Source organism: Synchiropus splendidus, chromosome 1, assembly GCF_027744825.2.
Source record: "Synchiropus splendidus isolate RoL2022-P1 chromosome 1, RoL_Sspl_1.0, whole genome shotgun sequence".
NCBI classification, from domain to species: domain Eukaryota; kingdom Metazoa; phylum Chordata; class Actinopteri; order Syngnathiformes; family Callionymidae; genus Synchiropus; species Synchiropus splendidus.
In genome coordinates, this window is record NC_071334.1 from 52,337,081 (window position 1) to 52,364,813 (window position 27,733).

The window sequence follows — 27,733 nt, forward strand, 5'->3', positions numbered from 1 at the left end:
AGGAAACGACACGAAAAAAATCATATTGCCCCTTAAACTCCATGTGCTTCAGAAACTTATAAACAACAGTTTTTTTTTGCAGTGTCTAGTGCAGTACACTTAGAAGTTCTGTTTAAAAAAGATCACAGTGTGTGTGTGTGTGTGTGTGTGGCTCAGAATGCGGATCGTGAGCTTGCAGATCAGTGGTACATGCCACTATGTACAGAGAAACAGATCCACAGCTCGGTCACAAATGGGCAAGTGAAACAGCAGGCGGTGAAGGATGTTACAATGGAAGCATGAATGAGAGATACCTCATGACCTTGACCAACGAGTGACAAGGTCAGTGTCAGGCCAGCACATGGATCCACCGCATGATTTCAGCCACCTTTCTGTATGTTTGAGTAGGTGATCTGTCACTGCAGCAAGCATCATGGAGGGGGGGGACTAGCAGTGGTGCTGGAGTGCCCCGGATTTTCAAGTCAACAGCCGCCTATCAAAGAGCTTATGTGACGGGGTCTCGGTTTTCAAACATATTTCAACAACAGAACTTTCATGGCTACACTGATGTGAGCTCAGGGATTTGAGTTGGGAGGTGTTGGTTTGGCTTTATGGCCCATTTATGCTCAACGCTCCATACGGACCTGGATCCGGACGGAGCCTTCTGTCCAAGCTCTGTCCTCATTTCCTCCGTATTTCCGCATGTCTCCACAAAGCTTACTGATACCGACCTAACGGAGCGGTACCACTGGAAACCATGGGGGGCAGTGTCGCTGTTACTACCTGATACGTAGCTCTAAAGAGACAGGAAGAAGACAAAACAACGCCGGAAACTCTGCGTCCTCCAGTAGCGATGCATTTAACTGCCTCACCTCCTACAACGCTTCCTCTGTTTCCTCTTTAGTGCAAGAGCTACATGATCAATACTGACTCCACAGTCGCCATGTTTGTCTTGGAAGTTTGTTGAGGTCATTGTGGGATTTACTGGAGAACAGCACCATAAAAGAAGCATGGAAGCATGTGATCAGTGACGGCAACATGGTTGGAGAAGGACGGGTGCAGTTTTGTAGGGGAAGGGACCTTCACAGTGGCAAGAACACTAAGATCTTCTGTGTTCAGCTCTGTCTGCGATTTGGACCAGAGGGGAGGAAATATGATTTTGAAATGAGACCGTACAACTGAATGGCAACTATTGCAAAAAATACAAAATAAATAAACAAGTGGCAAGTTTGATGTGAATGAAGGGCACAGTGGAAGTCAGATAATGGCACCTAACCGTACAGTCTGGAGATCATTTTAAACTTCATCATATATATTATGAATATATATATACACACTTTTTTCCATTCTGTACCCAGAAGATGTTGGATATCTGGAGGAAAAAAAAGAACAACACTTCCTGAAACCAGGGATATTACAGCAGGCTCATGGAGAACATGCAGTTTGTAAACTGTACATAGGACCGGACAGACCGCCAGGTCAGCACAAGTATGGACACTTTCCAGTGAGTTGTCGGAGAAGCCCATTCAAAGTGTAGGTTACAATGTACCAGTCTACGGTCAGTCAGACACATGCAGCACAACATGAACTCTACACTGACTCCAAGTATGTACTCCTTGGCTTTAAAATCCAGTACTGGTGGCATCACCAACTTTACACAGCGTGCAGCTGTACGAACTGATGGAATATAAAAATACCAGGCTCACTTCTCTCACATCCTCATGACGTCGGATCTCCTGAGCATCTCAGGTGGTGAAATCAAGCACCTCAACAAAGATTGGAAAATGTATTTACACAGTATTCGTCATTCATCAGTTTCCTGAATGGAAGACAAAGTTAGTGGTTTCTGTGCTGGTGTTGTTATCGTAGGGCTGCGAGTCTCTTAAGTAAGTTCACGTCATCTCTTCGAAGGAGAACGGCCCGAATTAGCAGGAAGAATCTGAACACTTGACACAATAATACATAAATAAATACTTAAACAAATTCAGTCATAAAAGAACAAATACATGAATATATGTAGAAATGAATAAACAAATGCAGAAATAAAAACGTAAATAAATAAAGAGACATATTTTAGGCGTATTTATACTATTTTTCATAATTTATGCTTGTATTTTAGCATTTCCACATTTCTGTCTCTGCTTCTCTTCATTGTAGGAAAAGTAAATACAGTATGTAAATGAAGTGGGCGGTTCTAACAAGGCTTGGAGGCAGGATTGGTTCAGAAGCAATCGAGTAGCGTACTGTGCTTGTACTTCATGTTAGCCATGTCAGCGAGAGACGGACTTCTACTGGAGCTGCTGCCAGATCTGGTGAAGCAGCTTGAAAACTGTCAGCAGCAACTTCACGCTCAATGATACAACTACGCAGTACGTAACAGAGTGACAGAATCAACTTGGCCTGTCATGAGTTCACTGTATTTTTGCGCAGCACCGGGGGCGGCAACTGCAACCAGTTCCATGCATCCCACTTCATTTACATATTTACTTTTCCTCCGATGAAGAGCCGAAGAGACAGACATGCAGAAATAAATAACTGTGGAAATACACAAAACAAATAAACACATTAATGTAGAAATAAATAAATGAATACATGTTAAAATACAAACATAAATTAGGAAATAAAAGTATTAATAAGTATCAAATTCCTGTATTTGTTTATTAACTTATACACTTATTCTTTTTTTTCTGTATTTATTTATGTATTTATTTGTTATTATGTCATTTTTGGTCCCGTCTAATGCAGAAGTGTTGTAAAATTCAGGGACGTTTTGTGGGTAGCGTGTACAGTCGGTGTTAGATAATCCATATTAAAGCAGATTCATTCTTTCTAAAACGGACACTGAAGCCAAACACATACCGTCTGGCTGTCAGAGACGGAAAAGTCAATTGAAGACGGATCGGTGCCGAAGCAGTTGATGAACTGTAAAGTGATTTACGAAAGCTCCGGATCACTTCATTTTAGGAGAAATAATGATGCCTTCCAGGGAATTATGTGTTCAGAAGGATTACGTTTCTGTCACCATGTTGATATTTTCCTGATGCACAACCTTAGTCTCTCACTTCTCCTCAATGTGGTAATTGTAAACAACCATTCCGAAGCGTTTCTGCTTTCACGCGTTGCATTAAAAACATTGCAACAGAGGTGTAAAAAGACATCCAGCAGAAGCCTGGCAGTCCAACTCCTGCACATCCTCACGTTGACAGATTCGCTGTATTTGTTTGTTTGTTTCTGTCTGGTGTTTTTGCTGGTCAGAAAGTGTTGGGAGAGATCTTCTTTGTGGCCGTTTATTTGCTCCATGGGATCAGGGGGAGCCACCTCAAGAAGGCTGGTGGAAAACAAACAGATGAGATTAAAAAATAAAGCTGATTATATTTTCTACCTTACACCTCTTTTTTTCCATTTCTGTACTGCATTGTGATCTATTCTGTTTCACAGTCTTATCCAAGGTGACCAAGATGCTTCACCACTTTGTTCATTTCAAATACAGTGGTACCTCGGTTTTCGAACAAAAATTTAGTGATTTTTTTGCTTCAGATTTCGAACGAAAATCCAGAAATCAAACGCCCCCGAAAAAAGCTGGAAAAAACATAACGAGCGCGGACCGATCAGCTGACCGACGGCGCGCTTTGTTGTTGTGTATAACGCAGCCTCTATATGCAGACGTGTCCCGTTAGCTACATCTACTGACTGTTTTTTCCTCATATTGAGGTGTAAAACCTTTCCTGTCTCCTCACTGGACCGTGGTAGAGTGTCACAGGGGAGGTGCTCGCTCTCCACACCTCCGAGGCTGGAGCGCTCACTCCAGGGTTTGATGTCCTGTTGTGGGCTGGAGCTGGGACAGGGATGAGGCGAGTCTGGGACAGAGCGTTACTTGGTTTATGACTTTGTCACAGCCAAACTGCACAGAAGCGCACATTCAGAGCTGGACACGCACCGGGCACCTCTTCACTTCTGGAGAGACGTCACTCACTCGGCAACCCCTCCCACATGCAGCGGCCACACACATAGAGGAACAGTGCACCTGCAGCAGACACTCTACATTCACTCCTACAAAAGACTATTTTAAGGCTTGGAACGCATTATTTCTTTTTCCATTCATTGTAATGGGAAAAATCGATTCAGATTTCAAACAAACCGCTTCTGGAACGGCCTTCTGGAACGGATTGTGGTTGAGAACTGAGGTACCACTGTAGACTCATTCCAATCTAAACATTCCAATGACATCTGAATCAGCTTTATTGCCAATGTCAGGATCCCACCAACTATGAAAGTGAAAAAAAAGTGTAAAAATAAACTACATTAAAATGAAAAACTATACAGCATAAAAATAAAATAAAATAAAATAGTGAGTGACTGAGTGAGTGGGAAGAAAAGCACTGCATCTGCATACTGTCGATCTATAGTGTATAGAAAGAATGTGAGCAAATCCATGTGATCTGCTGACGTTGGTAGATCAACCGTCAACACGTTCTTGTTGTTCATAATTTAATGTCATCATTTTGCTCACCTCTGTCTCTGGACAAAGGAAGTGAAACTGGATGATTTCCCATGGCGCACCTGACACTCTCACGGCACACTAGTGTGTCGCGGCTCACTGGTTGAAAAACACTGCTGTGCTGCCCACCTGGCACTTTGTAGCTGAGTTCCAGGGGGGGAACTCCAAGGGTGTGCTCCATTCAACAGGGAGCTACACTGCCTCCCTGCTGGGTGATGAGTGCATTGATCTTCTCAGTGGCAGACAGGACCTCTAACAATTAGCCGTGCTAGAGGCCACGCATGCATTTGTCGAACACAGCCTCTACCAAATGGCATCTGTTTGTAGGACAAGCAAGCAACCAAACAGTGACCTCCATTGCAAAAGTACATAACCCACAAATCCTGAGGTTTACAATGAGGGATTATAACAGCATCCTTCGTAAAACACTCAGATATTAACACGTGGCAGTGGAATGCTTCCTACTTATTCATTAATAGCATTTCTGTCACTTTCATGACTCCACTTTCATGGCCCCATTTGACAACATCATGGAAACTGTCACCTCCTACGCAGCCAGATAGAACATATCACTGACCTTGATCAGAGGGTTGATAACGCCGACGTTGGCACTGGAATTAAAGACTTTGTTGAAACCAGTCTCTCTGTTGACCAACTCCAGCTGATAGAACTTCTTGTCATCCTGAAAACAAAGAGATCATATTAGCCCAGTCAGCCATTGACTCTGCCTGTGTGGACTAAATTACAGGACACGGTGGCAATGTCAAAGAACAGAAACTGAATGGTTGCTGAACATTTAAATAACAGAATGGAACAGACTCCAAGCGACACTAAATTTGAAGCACTGACTTTCCACAACGAAACAAATGCATGAATGATTGAAACTAGGGATGCTCCGATCAGGATTGATCAGGATGCCGATCACCTATACCGATCGCATGGATTGACTATCAGCTTGTTAAAATGATGAGACCTACTGTGTTCACGATGTGAAAGAACCATTAAATCATGTTAATTCAAACACGTTTTTATACCTTCAAGGAGGAAGTACATAGAAAAAAACTGCAGCAACGAATAGCTGTCAAAAGGACAGCTGAAACATTTAATTCGATGTGAGACGTCGCAGTTTGGTGAATCTCTATAGACTTTGCTATGTCCATGAAATATTGACATACTGGCAGCTTGTAGCCGGACTCCAAGACAGAGAGCATTTACTGCATTTATGAAAGCTTCCTCTCCAGATGTTTTCAAAAGTTTCAGATTCAGGTGGCTAACAAACGCTGCACCTGAAAACTGCGACAGATTCCATCGTTTCCGTCTCCCTGAGAAAGGCTGCTCCTATAGGTGGTGAAATGAATGATTATTGTTCTTAGTGTTCTGAATGTCACGCTGGGACCAGTGGGTGCTGCTAAGCGTTAGCTGCGCTAACAGCCTGCTGCTGAGGAACCAGCGGTCTCACTTTCCTGATCCCGGAAAACTCTCCATGCTCCGTCAAGTGCAGGCGCAATAAATGGCGTATTTCATTTGAATGTTCTTCCCTGCACAGCATTTTCCCGTGCATGTGCTGCAGAATGTAAACTTCACATGACAGACTGAAAGAACCTCCACAGCAGACATAGTGCTGGCGAGTGAGCAGCAGGGAGGGAGGAAGGAGCGGGCACATCACACAGCGGGGCTTCATCACAGCGCCGGCTGTCACACGTGATCGGCAGTGATAGGTAGTGATCGGCATTCACCGATATCGGCCGATCATGATTGCTGGCCGATCGATCGGTGCATCCCTAATTGAAAGACTATAGATTCATGATTCGGTTTCCATATACAACAAAACAGGTTGCTTTATGTTGGTTCCAATAAATACAAATGCGCAAGTGCAGTAGTCTCATAACTCCACAATGAATCCACACAGGTGGAGTTAATTTCAAAGTTTACAAGTACAGCATAATATTGCGTTCTGTGGTTTAGGTCGAGCATCATCTTGAGTGAGACACAGTCCCTTCACTCTCACCGCTGGAATCCTGCAGCAGATTTAGGAATGTAGGTTTCATCTTTAGTATGTTTATTTTAAAGATTGTCACTAGTGTCACATTCTTTAGCAAGTAAGTAAGAAGAACCTTAGCTTGAGTGATGGATCACCAGTGAGCACTCTAAGGCTTTTACTCTTTCACTGCAATTCTGTACTACAGTACGAAAAGCATAAAATGACTTTTGGTCTGTCACAGCAAAAAGCATCCGCATATCGTCCCAGTGATGTGGTGATTTGAATGTATCTTATCCTGGATTGATGGGAAGGCAACATCACTGTGGATTCTTCTCACCCTGCTCATGAACATTTTACACCACTCCCCTCTGGTTGGCGCAACAGAGCACTGTGCACCAAGACCAACAGACTCCTGAACAGCTTCTTCGGCAAGGCCGTCTCCATACTGAACAATCAGAACACAAATTAATTCAAGTACTGGAGACTATTGGAAGAATAAGGGGCTTTTCATACTGCGGACTCTGTCTCGGGTGGCCTGAGTCCGATGCGCACCCTGAGGTGCTCCCTTGCACCTCTGCGCCTCAGCAGTGTCCTTGTTTTTCTTCTCAGGGAGCGGCACTCTGCGCAAAATAGCTTTGTCATCAGCCGGGCGACACCAGCCCAAACCTGTTTACCACCACCGGCTTGACCTCCTTATTTCTCTGTCACTTTATAACACTAGAAGTCGTCGTCACCTCAGATATGAACCGATGACGGAGCTCTGCCACCACTGGAACAGAATGTGATGTTTCACAGCCAAAACTAAACATGAAAGAGTCTTGTCATGTTGATTTTACAAGACAACAGCGGAAACAAGTTGCGTAATATGGAGTGTACTGATTGGTCGACGCTGCTCTCACAACACGTTGGACACAGTTAGAGACATTTTACAGATGTTGGAGAAGATGTTTATCAGTGAAGTACAGATCCAAACGGCAGGAATGATCAATGAATCGTCTGGTGATTTTCAGTGAAAGCTGTTCTCTTCATGCAGACATCGCAGCCGCGGGATCACAGCAGTGAAAACATCATTCATTGAAGTGAGCCTGATGTTTATCTGCCTAATAAAGGCCAAAACAGGTGAGTGATCAAACCCCCCCCCGCACACATAGCTCTTCAATGACTCCGGTCTCCTTGTGCTGCGGCTGCTCACCTCAGTGTTCTGGGAGTTGTTGTTATTGAACCATGTCATCCGCACATCCACTCAGACAGGCCCTTTTACTGCTCCACATGCATCATGTTTGTCGCGCTGTACGCGTAATCTACCGCTGAGCCACCTGAGGCTCACCCCCCATGGAGAGCTTCCCCCGGACCAGGTGCAGCTCTCCAGGTGCGATTAAGTCCACGACCAAGACTCACTTGTGTTCACGTCGGAGACAGAGACAGAGTCCGCAGTGTAAAAAGGCCCTAAATGTGGGTGTGTGCATGTTCGCGTGACTGTGTATGCAGAAGGTAAACAGGAAACTCAGGCAAGCATGAAAAACTTTGACGCTAAAGGTATTTTGTATGTTAGTTTTATGTTGCCTTCAGGTGATTCACCTCAGTCTATCCTTTATTTCATACAGTGTAAAGTGTAAGGGTTTTCCTGGACTTGACTCACCACCAGTTTCTTGACCAGGGCTTCTCTTTCAGTCACCATCTCCCTGAGCTCCGCAATAAGATGCAGATCTTCTGGTCGACTTTCTCGGTTTCTCAGTTTTTCCTCTGTGCCCTCCAGCCTGGACATGTGACACGGAACCTTGACATTAATCAGGGTGATAAAAGCAGTGCTTTTCCTTGAAACATGCCTCAAAGCCTTAGGAATTAAATCACACCTAAACCTAAAAATAAAGTGTTTGGAAAGTGTGGAAACACACCTGACCTGGAGCATCCAAGTGGCAACATAATGCTAATTGGTTTTGCGGAACTGTGACGCCTAATTCAGTTGTTGCACTGACGGGTCCTATCACACGCATGCATGAAGGTTGCTGTGGTAACTACTCACCACCACACAAGGGTGTACTTACAGGATTTGTAGTGCAGAGATCTTGTCTTTCAGGACCTCCTGGGCTTTGTTGAAGTCGGTCAGCATGATCTGAGTCTCTCTGTGATGGACCACACTCATCTCCCCCAACTCCCTTTCATGTCTCTTAGCAAAGTCTTGCTCATGAGCACTGAAAGAAATGCAAGTAAGGCCTGAATGCTAATAATAGCAGAAGTACGTGCCCATTCATGTGTATACAGATCAGTACCGGATCTGGTGGTTGGCTTCACTGCGAACTCGTAAAACCTCTTTGCCTTTGAGCTCCAGCTCTCTGGTCAGGGTGTCAATGGTTTCATTTAAAGAGTGGATCTCATGATCGAGATCCGTGATGCGGTTGCTCCGGGTACACACCTCCCCCTGCAAATCTGAGATTCGAACCAGCAACTCCTGTTCCTACATGGCGTTGATAAAATGTCCAGTCAAGACGCCATCATGAGCCAGAGAAGTCAAGTCGGTGTTACCTGCTTGTGACTGTGCTCCATGGCCTTCTCCAGCTCACGTTTAGCAGCGGAATTTTCTTTAAGGTGGATCTGTTTGAGATGCTCAGTAGCAGTGGCGTGGAGATGATTCAACTCTGCACGCAGGGAGGCTGCAGGGATAAGATGCCACTTAGGAGACATTGTACAATGACGACAAAAGTGAAGTTCAAATGTGTCCTCACCCAACTTAGCTTTTCCCTCATCCTCTAGCTCAAACCTCAACGTCTGCAGCTCCTGGTTAGACTGTTGTCTTAGAATTTCCAGGGTCCTCCTGTGGGCCTCCTTCAGAGCATGGACCTCCTCCCGTTGCTCCTGCTTCAATCGCTCCTCCAAGGCCTGAAAGATAGCAGCACATGTTGGAGACGCCAAAAATGATTGATGCAACCACCCACAAACAAGGTTCCCTGTCATTTTTCATGTGTGAGCTCAGCATACACATCACCCCCGCAACAGGGCGTCCAAATTGACGGCTCAGACGCTAGAGCTTAATGTGATCTCCTGCTCTGTGTCTTTGTAGTGAAACAGTAGTGTAATGGAGTTTTAATGTTCTGCAGAGCAGCCTAAACAGGGAAATGCTTGTCACGTTTACAGCTCGGTAGTGAATCAGTCTATGTACTACATATACTGTAAGCAGCAAAACACATTCTCTACTTGACAGCTGGAAATTACTTTTGACTGCACAACACAAACAAAATGTTGTACCACTAAACAACCATGTTGTATGTCTCTATTCTTCTTGTGGCGTTGTGGAGTGTGTATTGCTTCACAGTTGCATGTGTTACCCTAATTTGATGTTGTCTGGCCTCCTCCATGGTGCTCAAAGCACAGCAGTGAGCCTCCTGTAGCCGGTGTTCCCTCCTCTGATGCTCCCTTTGCATCTCTGTGAACACAAAGACACAAAAAATAAATCACACACACACACACGCACTTGTATTCCTATCCATGTGAAGACATTGTGAGGTTTCTCATTGCCACAAACCGTTCCCCATCCTCTTTGAACCTCTCTGAACCAAAATTGAAAGCTAATTATAATGATATTATATTTTGAAGTCTTCATCCTCAAATTGAGGCTTAACCTTGTGGGGTCCAGCCAAATGTCCCCACACGTTCATACAGTCCTCACTAGGATAGTGTTTCGACAAGAATTGCCAAAATGTCTTCACTCTGTTGGTTAACAACTGATAAAGGTTCTCACAAAGATAGAAGTACAACAACACGAACACACACACACACACACTTGTTCAATTATTAGTAAATCCAAAAGCATCCTACCTTTAAGCTGCTGATTAAGTATTTCCCTCTCCTGGTTAAACTGAGACTGGAGCTGCTGTAGCGCTGACTGGGACTGAGACAACTGAAGCTCCAGAGACTGTTTCAGCAAAGAGATCTGGATGCATACAATATTGTCAGTGACTGACAACAACAGACATATATATATATATATATTACTGTTATACCATATCATATTATGTAATATATATCACCAAGACCAAAACAGTTTGGTTTGTTTGTATATCCCTTGGTATCAGTAGCGCCCTCTCCGTGTGAGCCTTACAGCACTCAGAGGGTAAGGCAGACTTGATGTCATGAGAACCAAGTCCTAGTCCTAACTAAACCTCATAATTTCTTCCGAAGCTAGTATTGAGCTGTTATGGATGCTGAACCAACGAAAGTAGCTTTCAGTCTTGAGGATTTCCAGGAATAGTTCTGCTCTCTCGCAGGGATCTAGGCTACTTCTTTGCCATAGCCTTGACATTAAAGGCTCATTCCTGGCAGAAATTGCAATTTTCGACCTTCCAAGTGATTTCCACAGAGATTCTGATGGGATCTTTCCTTACACTGTGCTCCCCCCAGTAGCCACCATGAATCCTTTCCAGAATGAATTCTCTCATTTCTCTCAGAATGACTCTTTCTCTGGCCCTGATATTGAGAGCTCTAAGCTCCGACGGCTCGTCTCTGACTGAGTAGAACCCTTGTGCAATTTCAGGAAGTGCAGACAGCCAATCCAGACGTGATCTAACAGAGAAATGAGGAAGCAAAGGGGCGCGTTTGGACATTGAATCATCCATTGAATTGATGACCATAAAAATGGTAGCCATCCTGGGACTGTAGTTCTCATCCTGATTTCTTCCACAGTAGGTTGTCTGTTTGGTTTTACAACTGGCACCATGGCCTGGCACCACTATGCGGGCAGTGTCACCTCTATTAATCCTCCTTCCTCCATCTTTAACAGTTCTCTCTAGACAAGGGCCACAAGAGGCAGGGGTATTCGCCTGGCTCACCATCTCTCTCTTTATATCCTGTGGCAGTGATGAAAAACCCAAGTCCTCAGATGTCACCACCGCGGCTTACAAAGTGAGAGTTCAATTTCGATGTCATTAGGCCGACGGCGTCCCCACTTGTAATCGTGGCTTCAGCTCCAGTGTCTACTTTGAAAGTCCCCGGTGAACAGTGGGATTTACAGTGCAATCCACCAATCTTATTTCCTCATTTCACCCAGGAGGTAGAGCTGATGCATCTACTTGGTAACCCATCTGTTTTTGAGAGGTATCTTTGTTCCGAACGCCCTGTTTTTTTACACTACTTTCTCAAACCCAGACATCTTCTTTCTTCACAAGGCGAATTTCCACACCTGCCACATTCCACCGTCTTATGAGCTGTTTATTTATCCTCCTGTCCGTGGTGCTGAACCTCCCTTCTCTGTGGCAGATGTCACTGCTTTATAATGCTAATATTTGTTTGCGCTCTGGGCTGGTCGGCTTGGAGACTGCCATCTACACAATTTATGACAGAGGCAAATTCTGTACTCTTATTTGACAGGGCCTTCATTGTCCATTCAAAGCCTATGGAGAACACCTGACATTTCTTCCACAATAGCTTAGTGTTACAGGTAGTTCCCACCTGAGCTAAGGGGATTTGAATCCCTTTCACTTACGATGTCTGACATCATATAGTGCCGTACACCAGTAATGCTGAAAGCCATTCTTCATTTGGACGGTGGGCTCAAACATTAATGACTCAGTCTTGTGGCAAGATGATCAGATGCACAGAGAATCACGTTCATTTGTCCAGGTACAGAAGTACTCCAAGCTCCTAAGCAGGATTCATATGCAATGGTACATTAGAAGGACAGTAACATGAGAGGACAGACTAAAATCCTGCAAGGAGTAGCTGGCTCTCGCTTGTCACTAAATATTTATGTAAGGCAAAGTACGGAAGAGCCTCTTTGAGGATTCACTTCTGACTCAGCAGAGAGAATTACCCAGAGGCTTCATCTCAGCTGAGCTTCAGTCGCAAATTCTTTCTCCTGCAGAACCGTTTCAAGTGCAACCTGAGCATCAGGCGATGATGTACATGAGTGTTGATCCCTGCAGATTCAATGGCCAGTAAATGATTTAAGATTGAACACCTCTATCAAGCCTATACAATATGAGGCTTAGCAGTCGCTTCAAAAGTCAGAGGGAGTAGATGACAATAAGATTATGGTAATACATCACAACAGTTACATTATTTGTCTGTACCTGTTCTAATAGGTCCTCTACTTTCCTTTGCCAGCTCTCTCTGGCCGCCATCATCTCTATATCCTTCTGCTGAGAGAGCTGGGTCAGCGCCGCCTGCTTGTCTGCCTCATACTCCTCATTGAGTTCATCTTTCAGTAGACGCATCTCCTCACTGCATAAATGAACACATGCGTTGTTTTCAACATTTGAGGTTTCATGGCAGGTGTCACCAAACTGTTTCAGAGAGGGCCACAGTGGGGGCGGGTTTTTGTTCCAACCAATCAAGTACACACAGTTTAACCAACAACAAAAACCTGCACCCACTGCGGCCCATTCTGCAACAGTTTGGCATGACGTTACAATGGCGCCTCACAGACATGGAAGCGGTGATGGAAGGAGAGGACATTTACCGAAGTGCACCTCGCCATTTCTGTTCCAAGTCATCTACCATTTTGTCCATCTTCTGTTTTTCTTCCGTCCGAATGGACATCACTCGAGCATCATGCTGCTGTTTTTGGGTCTCAATCTCCTCCTGAATGCGTGAATAAATCATGAAGTATGGATATTTTTATTTTTAAACTACAGCATTCCTGTCAACATATTCACAGGTTAGGCTCTCAAGCAACAATACTGAATGGGAAGATTGAGGTGAGGAGATTGAATTATGAAAAATTTTTATTCCCTCCAGTGCACAAATGTTGCACAGCACTGATTTAATGCTCAATCAAAACTTAAATCTGTCCAACAGGAGGTGCTGTTGTTTGATTTTTTTTTTTTAAGAACTGGCTCAACTGCAGTCAACAATAGGAGCAAAATAGACAAAGATATACGTGTATGTGTAGAGCCAAACTCCAAGTGCAGTAGGGGGCTGGTGCATGGGCACCTGGTACAAAGGGAAGCAGTGGGATGCGTAAAAACAGGATGAACAAGATACAGGCCACCTTTTCTGGAACATGCATTTTCACCTTTTGAATGTCTAGTTGCATATGTGTTGCTTCATTGTGAATAGTTTTTTTTAATGATATACACATTCAGAGTCTAAATACAATGGCTCTTAAGGTTTGCATTTTTTGTTAGTACGATTATAATGATGTTTGCAGCACTCTGTAGCATCTGAAGCATCCAAGGGGAGCTAAAAGATTTTCAGCGCTCGTCACACTTTGCACTTTATCAGAAATTCTAGCACGACATTAGAATTCAAGTACTCTCCAGGATGTTAAGCACCAACACCTGTGCACAGTATTCCTCAAAAGAAAAGATTATTTAGTGGCAGCAGAGAAGGAAAGTTAAATCACAGTAACACAATAACCAGTAAAGTGTGATTTTATCATGTCTCACCTGCAGGTCAGTGAGCAGGTTACTGGTCTCTCGCACCCTTCCTCTCGTAGCATCGAGCTCTAGCTTGAGTTTTTCCTGCGTATCCTTCAGACATGAGATCTGTGATTGAGCAGTGCTCAGGTTCTGCTCACCTTCCCTGACCAGCTCCTGGAGGTGGGACACCTTGAAAGACCAAAAAAGGTTTACATCATAGTGTCATGTGAAGAGAAGAACCCTGGTAAAAAAAAGGCTTTAATCCGTTACCTCCTGGTTAGCCATGTTTAGTTTTGCAGAGAGTTCCTCTCTCAGATTGTCGAGTTGCTGTTGAAGACAATCCCTCTGGTCTTCCAGGGACAGGCGCTTGATCTCAAATTCTTGACTCATTTTCTAAGTGGAGAAACATCACGATTAATAGAATACATGTGAGAGTCCCTTCAGCCCTGTTAACGTCAGCCTGAATGCTAGCCGACTGTGAGAAATAACATACACATTAATGTTATACTGTTTATGTTGTTAGACACGTTCAACCCTTTAGGTCGCTAGCGTGTGACGCGAGGAGAAAGTCAACAGAAGAGTAGCCCTCATTACCAAAATGTCCCTGTTGTCCTTTTGCTTTTAAGTCATGTTATCCAATTCACACTTAGGTATTCTGGGATCTACCAACACTACGATCATGGCAAAATAGGATTTACCTAACAAATAATTGGAAACATTAACAAGAACTTTATTGTTTCTTGTTGCATATGGCCCAAAATGAACTACGGTTGCAAGGAAATCAAAGGATGGTGGTTTAGAGTGACTATTTAGATACTAGCTTCACTGAAGGTTCCCGCTTTAAAGAGAGTTGTCACGCAAACCAATGACCTAAATCGTCTTTGGATAGAGTCCAGTTAGTGAACAACTCGAACCGTGTTTCTGAACTCACCATTATTAGCAGTTTCTTCTCCTCCTCCTTCTCCTGTTGGGCCTCCTCCTTCATGGCTTGATGCTTCTCCTCAAGCTCTTCCAGTGCTCTGACCTGCGCCTCCTTATACCGATGTGACTCCTCTTCGTAGTGGGCCCTCAATCTGGACAGCTCCTTCTCATAACCCTGATGCTCCTCACGCAGAGACTAAACCAAAAGTGCAACACTCCAGTGAATGGACAGTTCATGGCTATTCAAAACACAGAGGCAGAAAATCACCTGTTCCAGTTTGAGAACTTGTTGTTTGTGCTGCTCACTGGCTACTTGGCTCTGATTGAGCAGAGTCACTCTCTCTTCCTCCAAGCGGCTTAACCTCTCCTTCAGCCTGCTTTGCTCCTGGTCTAAGTTCCTGATGGTCGCCTCATGGGACATCTGAGTGGCCTGCAATGATCCTATCTGACCTGAAAGAGACAAAATGAATTATTTGCTTCACCAGAACAGACACCATTCGGTGATATGTACAGTTACTGTGCGGATGTGTGTGTGCGAGTATTGCATGCTCACAAGTAGTCACTTCACACATTGAATTTCATTCCAAATACCTACAACAAACCTTATAAAGGCAACAGGGCAATATTCCATGGAAGAATCATCTGAATCACATTCACTAATTCTGTTCCACACAGAGCCAAAGACTTTTGTTTATGTCAGGAGATGAGACTTTATCGGGCCTGCTGCATCGCAGATTGCATTTATAATTCACTGGGCTTCAAGCCTCAATAGCGTGACATAGAGGCACACACACCAACTGAAATAAACACACACAGACACTGCAGCAGCCAGCATAAGTGGGTGCTGTATCTTCACAACCATATGGATCACTTACAACTAACACTGTAATAGTGTAGCCCTAGCTAGTGAGGGGCTGATGAGGCTTCATGAAACAGTGTCCTAATTCTCAGAGCCCACCAGATGGCGCTCTTGGTTTAAAAATGATGGGAGGTTTCATTGAAATAGCTGTTTAAATCCAAAGATTTTAGAGCAGAGACCTTCATCTGATGGCCTCTGAAAATAAGGACACTGTTTCATGAAGCCTCATCAGCCCATCATAGCACTTGTTATTCTGGCTACCTGACTGAGCTGTGAGAGGTGAAGGATGTGAATCGGCACAACAACTTTCTGCAGTGTTCCTTTCTCTTGCTGCCTCCTCGCCTTTGCTTTACACTCTGTGGCACAACTTTCAAGTTTATACATTCCAGTGATGGTTGCCTCAACAGGGAAAAAGTAATTCACACAGTTGGTGATGACATGACTGACTGGTAGTGTCATTATTACCCGTCCCTTTAAAATATGTAATAATAATGTTGATAAAAGTAAAACAATATGTAAATAAATAAATAATAAAGCACTGTTTGTAGAGTTTGAATCACATTCTACTCTGGATGGCTGAACTGTTGACAGTGGCCAGAAGTTTGGACTCGCCTCTCATTCAATGCATTTTCTTCATTTCCACAACCATTTACATTGTAGTCTCACTGAAGTCATCAAAACTGAATGAACAAATATGGAATTACGTAGTGAACAAAGAGGTGTGTAATGACTCATAACATGTTTTATATGTCATCTTCTTCAACAGCCAGCCTTTGCTTTGATGACTACTTTGCTCACTCTTAAAATGCTGGCCATGAGTTTCATTAAGAGCCATGGGGTTTTGCTACATAAATCCATATATCCTGCTCCATATAGTGCATCTGATGTCTTCAGTCTGGATCTACAATGCAGAAAGTAGTAGAAGTAAAGAAAAAAACACTGAATCAGAAGCTGTGTCCAAACTTTTGGCCTGTACTATATAGATGAAACAATTCAAGGGAATACCATTCGGATCATTTATTTGTCTGCAAAAACTCTGAAATGGTCAAAATGATGAAAGACAGCCTTGGCGACACTGTAACTATGAATGATTAACACAATTTAACACACTTCACGTTAGGAAATTTCCTGAAAACATCACCAGTATTAAGCTTGTGTCTGAGTTATTTGAAGTATCTTACTGGCTTTGTGGAGAATTTCAGTGGCCTGCTGTTGCACCCTCTCTCTGCTGCCCTCCAGCTCGTACTCTGTGTCCTTCAGCTGCATCACCCAGATCTCGCCGTCCTGGATTGCCTCCTCCAGCTGCTTGTGGAGGTTCTGTAACACATCAGTTTTAAGTACAACATTATGACCATCCAAAAATGGATGACTTTACAAACTCCCGAAAGATCCTGATATTTTGAAAACCTCACACACCTTTGGATTGTTCTTTGCTTCTACTGTCTTAATGTGATTAAACCTATATCCATTCTCAAAAGTAGCATGTCACAACATTTACTGAAATAATATGATGAGTCGTCTGTTCGAGAAAAGTTATTTTGGCGAAAGGAACAAATACAACATCATTTCTCATGTCACACATTTACAATGTGTTAGAGGAGATTGAAATAAACATTCATTCATACAGCATGGTTCCCCCTCCTTCCTGTTTTATTTTGTTAGTGCCAGAGTGTCATCACTTGTTGCTCTTGGTGGGTTCCTCATATCTCTGTTGTCTTCACAAGTATTTACCAAGTGGATTAGCTTTTTGTTGCTTTTTTTAATCCCTGCTTTGCTTTGTTTTTCTGCGTCTTTCAGTTGACAGTATTTCCCATCCCTAATTCTTATTTCTTGTTTTAGCTTGTCCTGTTTCCGTCACCACTCTGTCGCAGTCACCTTTTGTTCATGTTTTTTTTTTATTTATATGTGTCCCATTTGCGTTTCCTGCCGTTTTTATTGAACTGTGTTTTGTTTAGTTCTATTTTTGCCTGCTCCTTGACCTGGGTTCCTTTGCCACTTCTGACCGCCACATCATATTCAAAGACAAATCAATTAAAAAAAACTATTGTAATAATGTGTGAACATGAAACATTGCTTTTTACACTCAGGAAAAGTTTGTCTCCCCTCCAGGATATGAATCCAGTTCCCTTCCCACCGGGTCAGAGGAGGGCAAAGTGCAGTGTGGAGGCCTCATGCAGCCTTTTACCTGTAATTATGTGACCCTCATGAGATCCTTTCGTATTATCGTTTTACAGAGGATATTACAGACTACATTTATCACATATTGTATAAAGTCACTTAGGCAGAAATCCTTGAGAAATAGGTATGTGAGGGCGCCACACTTCCTAGGTGTCTTACTCCAATTTGAGCGAAAGTTAGCTTTAACTTTGTCTGAATTGTCTTGTAAATCTTGCGTATGTTCCTTTACCAAACTTACTTTGATGGTTCCTTCAGCATTGACTAGTGATGTCTGGAGTCTGTTGGTCTTGTCTCGGTTCTCTCGGGCCTCCTCTTGGGCTTTCTGAAGTTCACTTCTCAGCTTAGACAAGGAGCGCTGCAGGGCTGCTTCCTGAGCCTGGAACTCTTTCCGCAGCTCAACCTGAAATATAAAAGATGGTTCAATCTTATTGATAGGTTCGCAGTGAAGCAACGATGTAAAGTCGAAGACAGGCCTTTACCTCGGTCCGCTTCCACGCCAACAAATTCTCAGTGGTGAGCTGGTGTGTTCGGGTCATGGCATCCAGTTCTCTCTCATAGTACTCTTGAGCCTTGGCCAGTTTGGCTTCATACTCCTCCACCATGCGGACTTTGTCCTTGGTCAGTTCCTCAACTCGCTCCATTAATGCCTCAACCTAAGTAAACAAATTAATGTGTGAAAAGTAAGGAAGTTTGTTTCTTTAACAGGTCATGCAACTATGTTATATTTAAACTACGGAAAAATCAGGGTATCCGGTTGACTGGAGCGAAAAATGGAATTAAAAGAAGTTGATGATATGCAACTATCATCTGGAGTCATGTTTCCACTGCACCAGACCCATCTAGAATTGCCACTTTCATGACACAAAGTCCTGCCAAATATCATCCACTTGCTGAGAATAATCTCCTAAAACGCTGTAGTCTCAACAGCTATAGCCTTTCTCTGAGTCATATCCCACCTCTTGTCTATGGAGCTCTGCCAGTTTTTCCTGGTCTTCAGTGGAGGTGGCGCTTTGGTTTTGCTGGTTGTTGAGGAGTTCCTCCACCTCCTGGCGGTGGGTGGACCTCAGTTCTTCGAGTGCTTGACGTTTTTCTGCCTCAAACTGGGTCTGAGCCTGGCTGAATGCCCGCAGCTTCTCCTCAAAATCCCGACGCATCTCCTCCACCTATTGAAACCACAAGAAATGTTCTATTCTGTTTGAGCCAGTGATCTGCAGCTGGTGCCACGCTAACTGCCAAGACGGGAGAGATAAATGAAAAATTCCTTTCGAATGTCAGAGTAATGTCAGGGGATTTCCTACTCTAAGCAAGTGCTACAGTACCAGCATCTCAACAACTTGGCATCTCAATAATACATCCACAAAACATGAAGAACGTAATAGAGAAAAATGTTGCCTGGGATGGAATGTGAAGATCTGTATAAGCCTTAGACATACCACGCTGAACAAATCACAATTTTTTCTGACGTACGCAATAAATTCCATGATCATATATACTAGATTGATGGACAATAGGATGGAATGAATGGGGGGTTTCATCTTAGCACACTTTTGTTGAGCAAAGAAATATGCTGTACTTCATGTTTTTCAACCAGTGTGCTGCGACAGATCATTGCGTAGGAAATTCTCCAATGACACCTAATTCGTTTGGAGATAGCAGTGTGTGACATGAAGACATTTGCTGGTGATCATTAAGATCATGTTGCTGATCTGCCAAAGTGAGATCGTATGGATCCTACAGATCTGTTTGGACACACACACACACACACACTCACAGAGGACGCTCCACACTCGTCATAAGTGCACATCAATTGCGCTTAGGCCAAATTGAATTGTTTTCTATGAATCAGGCTATAGAGACAATGGTTGCAACAAAAGGTGCAGCTCTGGGTTGTGCCTGTGGGCGTGTGGAACTTCTTTAAACGTTTGTGTTTGTCTGCTTTTTGTTTTATTCATTTCTGGATGGAAATAAATCCCTCATGCTTCGGGGTACAGGACAGACTGTCATTTCACATAATTACATGCAAAAGAGATGCAGTCCTCTTGCAGAACGTTTTCTTCAAAAGAAATGAATAAATAAGACAAAATTCTTAGAACCACGAGAAATAGTAGTTCACTATTGACTAAATTGAGGCCTCATCTCAATTGGCATGAACATGGAAACTGTGTCAGCTCAGTCAGATTACTGGCATGTTCAGCACAAATTCCAAAGAATCTGAAGATGGGGAAAAAAGGAAACAGGTCAAATATGGTGTGGGCACGATGTAAAAGGCAGGTGTGAGCAGTCAATGTATTTATGCAGCATTCATGTCTCCAACCACACTAGAATGCTCCTCCAGTGCAGTCGCTGCTGAGCCTTCCTCACTCAGACCTGGTTGTATAGTGCCTGGAGTGGTTCATAGAGCCAAGGGTGGCCAGAAGTTTGAAACCCGTACTCCACGAATAAGGAGGGGAGATTGATTCCTTTTTGCTTTTGATGAAGTCCATGGTAAGTTATTTCACCTGTTGGATGTTACGTGTCCAGAGCACCAAAGGACTGCGTCCTCTACACAGCCTATTCGCCAACAGTTCAATCAGTATGGTGTCATCTGAACACTTCGCAGCGCTTTAAGTGGAGAAAGAAAATCCAGATTTATTTATTAATTTATTTTTTGTGCTCTGGTCCCATGCCCCAGAGTGAATGAGTGCGAGAGAGAGACGAAAGAGAAGAGATCAGTTATGTATCAACTCGTTTTAGATCAGGGAAGAACATAATACATTATGAAATAGAGGAGGTGTGTTACAAAAACGGCATAATCACTTTACTATCTACCTGCCTAATAAAATGCTGGGTTTCTGTTTAATACCGTGGAATGTGTGGCCACTTTATATTGATGTGGACACGCGTTCATTCTGAAAGTTAATGTGCAACACGCCATGGACGCAGCAACATGAAAAACGTATACTTTGAAACCAACAAGCCCTTTGTTGCTGCTTATACACTCAGTGCTCCCTGCTAATTTTGTGTCCTCACTATTGAACCCAAGACAGCGACAACATGAATTAGTAGCCAAGTATGTTGTCAGTACTGCAAGTCTGGCTTTTGCTCTCACACAGTCATGGTGCATGGCTACAATGAAATGAAACGGTCTACAACGAACGCAGCAATGCTTACATGGAGCTCACGTAAGAACCTAGGGGTTCACACATACCTCATACATATCATTCAGTCTGAGTCATGACAACCTTCTGCAGTGTGTCTGTTGTTTCTCCTATCTTCCAGCAAATCATCACACACGAATGGTGAGGCACATTTTCCAAGCATGTGGCACTGAGCAGCTGAGCTCACAAATCACATTCTAAATATGATTATGATAGACCAGCGCAGACTGGCATGGTGGAGGACTCTGGTTATCCTCTGGTTATAAGTGCTGTTATGCCTGTAACTTGTCAGTTGCAGAAGCAATGTAGTTTATTAACCAGCCTGCAGATAAGTGCGAGGAACAATAGCTTTTGGACTGATACCAAATTGTGCCCTGAGATGGGCCCGGGTTCAGCTGCAGAACATCTGCTAGTGCGTCGGTGTGCATGTGTGTAGAAGTCATACCTCTCTGCTCATAGACACCACCCGCTGCGTGTGCTGGGCTTCAGTGCATAGCTGGGAATCCTCCATTCTCTGCCTGTACATCTCAAACTCAGCCAGCGCCTAAGTAGATCAAAACATTTTGAAATCACATGAACGATGGGACAGATTGCACACAAAGGCATATTAATGTCGACTGTGTGTGTGTATTTAACAGAACTTGAAGAAATGTCGGCCCTAGTGCGACCCAGCAGCGGAGAACAACCTGTCTCTTCATGTGTTCATGGAGTTCCACAGATTCCTCCAGACTGGCCAAACGCCGCCTCAAGTCCGCCTCATCGGCCATTTTGCTTTTGTATTGCATTATCTTGTCCCTGGTTTCTGTCACTATGTGTTGAACCTGTACACAAACACAACAACAGCAATATTGTTGACTTCTTCTGCGCACTTAAAATATGGCAAAGGGCTCCTACTTATACAGTGACTTTTCATGCTTAGATACATTCAGCTATTCACAATAGTTGTCAGAATAGACTGGTTAAGGCAATAAATTGATTACGCCTTTACACTCCTCAGCTGGTGAATCTCACCCAATATAAATGCAGCATAGTGTGAACACGATGACCTCTTTAATGGCTAAAAAGTTATTCTCTGTCATACCAGTCAGAACCACCACCAAAGTACTTTGACCGGTACGATGCAGCAAGTCGACACAGTATGCAGAGAACATGCTCAACTATCAACACAACCACAAGAGTTAATAACAATGAATGAAAAAATAATCATCAGTTTCTCGATTAAAATAGATATCAGCATTTCATTTCTGATTGAGACGAATTACTGGTCATATTTTTATAGAACAGGTGTGACAAAAGGCTGTCAGCAAGGATGAAAGGGAAAGTGTCCAAAAGGGTGGTGAGGCCAGCAATGTTGTATGGTTTGGAAACAGTGGCACTGAGGAAAAGACAGGAGGCAGAGCTGGAGGTAGCAGAGATGAAGATGCTGAGCTTCTCTCTGGGAGTGAGCAGGATGGATAGGATCAGGAAGCAGTAGATCAGAGGGACAGCACATGTGGTTAGGTGTTTAGTCAAGAAGGCTAGATGGAGATGGTTTGGACATGTACAGAGGAGAGAGAGCCAGTACATTGGTAGGAAGATGTTGAGGTTGGAACTGCCAGGCAGAAGGTGGAGAGGAAGGCCAGAGAGGAGATTTAAGGAGGTGGTGAAGGAGGAGATGAGGTTTGTAGGTTTGAGAGAAGAGGAAGCAGAGGACAGGGTGATGCGCTGTGGCGGAGAAGAAGATTTTATATAGAAGGCTCGGAGAATAGCTCCATCAAACCACAGTGTTTATCCTTTACATGCAACGTAGAGGGAACCGAATCACTGCTTAATGTTGCCTCCATGACAAGAAGTGGCAGCATATTCACCGTTCTGTTGGCAGCAGTTAGCAGATTATATCACATGCCTGCAGTCCGGAGCAAACCTCCGGCATCAGTCATTACTACCTCCTGCTTTGAATGAAAGTGCAGGTTTGACAAATTGCTCAGTTCAGTTCTTTTGAACTTAACAAATATTTAGCAAAGACCTGCCCAAATATTGTATATCAAAGATCAAGGTAGTGTCTGTCACGTGAATGAGTTTGGGGATATTTTACAGCATTGTTTTCTGATAAAATATCATTATGGCAATTGGTTAGGATTGTAGGTCTCAAATTTCTGATAAAATGGACGTCAGAATTATGTACAAAAAGGTGGTATTGTGACTTCCCTACTATTCAACGCTGAGCACCTGGTTTGCATACCTCATCTTCATGGGCCTCCTTGAGAGATGAAATCTCTTCTTCATGCTCATCATTCTTGGTATTAAGAGCATAAATGACCTGGAAACAAAAGGACATCAGACAGTATGGATGAGTGGGGAGACTCGGGTGTCACTCTTCTATCAATAGTCCTGGTTTGTAAATAAAACAAATCTGGCAATGATGAAACACGGTTCAAGGACAGCACTTAAATTCTTACTATTCACCACACCTCACACTTTCACTGCAAGAGAATTCACAAAGCAGATTGGGTCTGACATTTCAAAATATCCCACGTGCCAAGATGAAATGGATAATAATGTGATGAACTTTAATATGACTGAAAAAAGTAATTGTGTTTGAATATTATTCTCCAATTTCCAGCATTACTCCTCATTCTGGTAGCTACTGACAAGACCCTAAAAAATTGTTTTTGTCTTACCACACTGGAAAGATAGCATTGAAGATGTTATCTAAATTTAACAAGTACTTGACATTTGTTCATTGTCATTGAACGAACAAATACTAAATATTAATTATATCATAAATATTAATTCCATTAAAATATTATTATTAAATATATAAATTAAATCAACAGGTAAAACCTGAAAATAATGCTCACAGATGTGTTTCAACAGAGAGGTTATTTTTGTTTGTCCTTTATGCCAGAATTATCAGTCAAAGTTATTTCACCATCCACGAATTTCTGTGCAGATTCTATGAAAATGTTGTAACAGCTACCGAAAGGGAAATAGAGATAGAAATTCCTTCATCTTTTACTTGAGTGTGTCTTCAGTGCGGCAACACGCGTCGCTTCAATTATGCATGATTATTTCAATGGCACCGCTGCTTTCATCTCTGTTGTTCTTCTGCTCTCATCTTTTTTTCGCTCACCAGTTTCCACCATCTTTCTCGCCATTTCAAGGGAAAAATGACAGCACCGAATCTGTCTCCACTCAGAGTTAAAAATACACAAATACATATTCTGGAGAAGCGCTGTTAATTATGCTTAATATATATGGTCGACATTTTCCTTCACTAATAAGAGGGTTCATTCAAATACCGCTGGATAGAGGAGCACTCCCTCTCTCTACTCTGAGCTGTTCTCAGCTTCCCACAGATGCTGGGGTCTATGTCGCCATTGTCGCTTCCCTGTCCAACATGAAACAATTCTTTGTCATCATGCAAATGCTGTTGTTCTGATACATGAGCTATGTAAATAAACAGTCCAAAACTGTGAACAAATAAACAAAAATAAAATAATAACGCAACCAAGAGCATTTGTTCAGAACACTTGAAAACCGGGCTGTGCGATATAGTGATATTACGAGCATCTGTCGAAGTGAGGCGATTGTACGGACGCTATACTATCACATACACTATACTATAGTTCCACACCAATGCACCGACTCTCACACTGCGCTCTCATCATATCTTCACGTCGTCCTCTTGCACACACACTCACAGTGTCAAAAGCGTAACTTTAAGGTGTTTCTTAAACTAATGCGTCTCTAAACCTTTACAGCAGAATGACAGCATTTTTCTAGTCGGAGCTAACAGTGACACTTCACTATAAACCTTTCTCGACAGGGAGTCAAGGTTTACCTCACTGTTTACAGAGGAGGACCAGGGCGTACTGTAGAATAGGACCCTGTTTGCACAACACTCATGAAATAGTTAGAAATATTGAAATTACAAAATGTGCATAAGCCCCACCCCTTGGAAAACGGGTTTGTTTTGCAGGAGTTGAAATGACTCAGAATCGGCAGTGATGGTGTCACCGTCATGGAGGTGTCATAATCGTCAACACGCTTCAGATTTCTGGATTAAACTAGCAAGTTCCTCAATAAAATTCAATATTCTGGAGACTTTGTTGTCTTTGTCTTACGAGAATGATCGATGTGGAGCAACTAAAACACTGGGTGACCAGCGTGAGCCCTGACCAAAGTAGCAACGAGTGATGGTCTGATGAGGCTTCATGAAACAGTGTCCTTATTTTGGCACTGTTTGCTCTCAAATCATTGTATTCAAAAAACAATTGACAATGAAACCTCACATCATTTTAAACCAAGAGCGCCATCTGGTGGCCTCTGAAAATTAGGACACTGATTCATGAAACCTCAACACACCATCACCAGTTAGTAACCGTGCTAGCGGGTGCTAACGTGGTGGTAATGTTGTCCCCTTAATCTTCTTGTGAGAGCAAACGATCAATACGGCCTACATGAAGGTGGTCAAAGGCTAATCGACTGTACGCATCTGACCAAGGAAGTTACACAGGTAGTCACACTCCTCCATTGTATATAATGGCTTCATGTCTGAGGAGCAGTTTGTTGAATTCCGCTGTGTGACTTTAAGTCATGACGAGCAGTCCGACTCAGAGACATTACAATTTCTCTCCTGTAGTTGGACTAAGCTGTTTACATGCATGTTAAAAGTCCAAACTTAGCCGGACTAATGTTGTAATTTGGGTTTCTGAGCATTTGTGTAACCGCGCTCATTCATAATGCCTAGACATGACCATCGTCATCATCATCATCATTGAGAGATGAGGAAGAGTATTTCCAGTGAAGAACGTCTGTAAAAGTTATGTAATTCACCTTATGTCATGTAATGCGCCTGGTAACGTCATTATATCGTAGCTAATAAATGGATGAGTAAATATATCTTTGGGTCACGCTGAAAATGTTTCTCCTCTACAGCATGGTTAAAGACAAGCTTCGCCATCTTGACCTGCCTGACTCCCTCTGCAGATGGAATACGGACTTCCTGACCAGCCGGAGTCAGCGCGTGCGGCTGGGGTCGACTGTCTCTGACGCTCTTAACCCTCAACAATGGTTCTCCTCAGGGCTGTGTTCTCTCTCCATGGCTCTTCTCCCTGTACACTAACCGCTGCACCTCCAGCCATGGAGATGAGTCGGCTTACAGGAGGGAGGTGGAGCGGCTGGTGTCCTGGTGCAGCCACAACAACCTGGAGCTCAACGCCCAGAAGACAGCGGAGATGATCATGGTCTTCAGGAGAATCACTGCTCCTCCCTCTCTTGTTGGCTGGTTTGCCCATTCCCATTGTGGACTCCTTCTGCTTCCTCGGAACCACCATCACTGAGGACCTCAGATGGGAGCCAACCATCAGGTCCCTCATCATGAAGGCCCAGCAGAGATTGTTCTTCTTGAGGCAGCAACAAAAACTAGGACTACCAACTAAGTTGCTGGTGGAAATCTACACAGCCATCATCCAGTCCATCCTCACCTCCTCTATCACCGTCTGGTACAACAGCGCCACCTCCACGGACAAAAGCAGACTGCAGCGCATCGTACGTTCTGCTGAGAAGGTGATGGGTTGCAGCCTGCCACCTCTTCAGGACCTTTATGTCTCCAGGACCCAGAGACGTGCAGGTCGGATCAGAGCCGACCCTTCTCACCCTGGACATGGACTGTTTGTTCCTCTTCCCTCTGGGTTGCGGTCCATCCAGACCAGAACCTCCCGTCACAGGAACAGCTTGTTCCTGTCTGCCGTCAGATTAATGAATTTGTGATCAGCCCTTGTTGTTTTTATTATGTTTTTGACAACACTTTATTCCAAAACACTTTCCTGGTTGGTGGGATCCCCACTGACCACTAAATAAATCTGATTCTGATTCTGGTTTCACCTACAGCTTCTCAAGATGCTGCTGCCAAAGTTGAATATTTTATAGAAAATTGTTCAGCTCCATTGGAGACAATAAACAAGTAATTACTAAACTGTGGACGAAAAGTGAGCAAGCCTCTCGGATTACATAATCCCTCTGGTGATGGCGCTAGAGCAGATGACATCGTAATATTTTACTTCACATATGCTGTGAGCTCGTGAAACGCTTCAGGAAAACAATGCTCGTTACTCGCTTTCCCACACGGTAACTGACCCCCAGCAAACGAGGTGCAACGCTCGCCAAATACAGGATGTTTGGCGTGGGACGGTGAGGAGTTGAACGCGAGCTGATGTGCACAGGAGCTACCGTGTTTCGGTACATCGACATCTACGTCATCCGGAGGGCTGCCAGTGCCCATGGCCGCCCGGCCGTATTGACATCTCCGCCACAGGATTAGCAGCATTCATGAGCTCGCTCGTTCACGCGGACAGACCTTGGTCAGCTGCGCTATCTTCTTGCTCATCTTCAGATGCAGGTCCTGCGTGTATTCCATCGTCAAGCCTCCGTCGTAAAAGACGTTGGAGGTCGGAGAAGTGACGTATTTGGTGCTGAAGGTGTTGTACGGAGGCTGCCATCCTGCACCCGTCGCCATTTCAGAGGCGATTCAGGAGTAAAATAAAAACTGCTCAGAACGTAACACAACACGGTGGAGCCGCTAGACGCGTTGCCTCCCCGTCGCTGCCAGTCGTGTATACATCCTCAGGTGCACCGATGAAGGAAGGAGAGGAGGCAGAGAAGACAGGGAGGAAGAGGGAGGCGGTTCCACAGCGGCGGTGACACGGGCGAGCTCGCGCACCAGATGCCGCCTTCAATAGCGCAGGCGCTCCGGTTTACGTTAGACCGCCGCGTGTGTGTATGTGTGTGCGCGCGCGCATGTGCCTTCGCTCCTCAATGGCGTGCCTGTAACCTCAATAAACTGTG

The 27,733-nt window shown here is 43.8% G+C and overlaps 1 protein-coding gene across 6 annotated transcripts; it reads right to left on the reverse strand.

Moving 5' to 3' along the window:
• Positions 1-27,606, reverse strand: LOC128772164 (protein FAM184A-like). 6 transcript variants are annotated; one of them, XM_053888310.1, is made up of 24 exons: positions 27,246-27,606; positions 23,127-23,204; positions 21,592-21,726; positions 21,351-21,449; positions 18,725-18,931; positions 18,248-18,421; positions 18,007-18,168; positions 16,772-16,907; positions 15,000-15,181; positions 14,742-14,927; positions 14,081-14,203; positions 13,838-13,999; positions 12,910-13,031; positions 12,521-12,671; positions 10,272-10,386; positions 9,782-9,879; positions 9,182-9,335; positions 8,982-9,109; positions 8,729-8,913; positions 8,504-8,650; positions 8,098-8,215; positions 6,796-6,903; positions 5,055-5,159; positions 1-3,307 (listed from the first exon to the last, which is right to left on the reverse strand). In XM_053888310.1, exons 1-24 carry the CDS (start codon positions 27,402-27,404, stop codon positions 3,299-3,301), a joined length of 3,243 nt encoding a protein of 1,080 aa, XP_053744285.1. In that variant the 5' UTR covers positions 27,405-27,606; the 3' UTR covers positions 1-3,298. The 6 variants fall into 6 exon arrangements, with proteins under 6 accessions (XP_053744285.1, XP_053744276.1, XP_053744302.1 ...); XM_053888301.1 differs by having other exon boundaries at positions 2-1,351; XM_053888327.1 differs by lacking the exon at positions 21,592-21,726 and having other exon boundaries at positions 2-1,351.
• Positions 27,607-27,733: the final 127 nt, after the last annotated feature.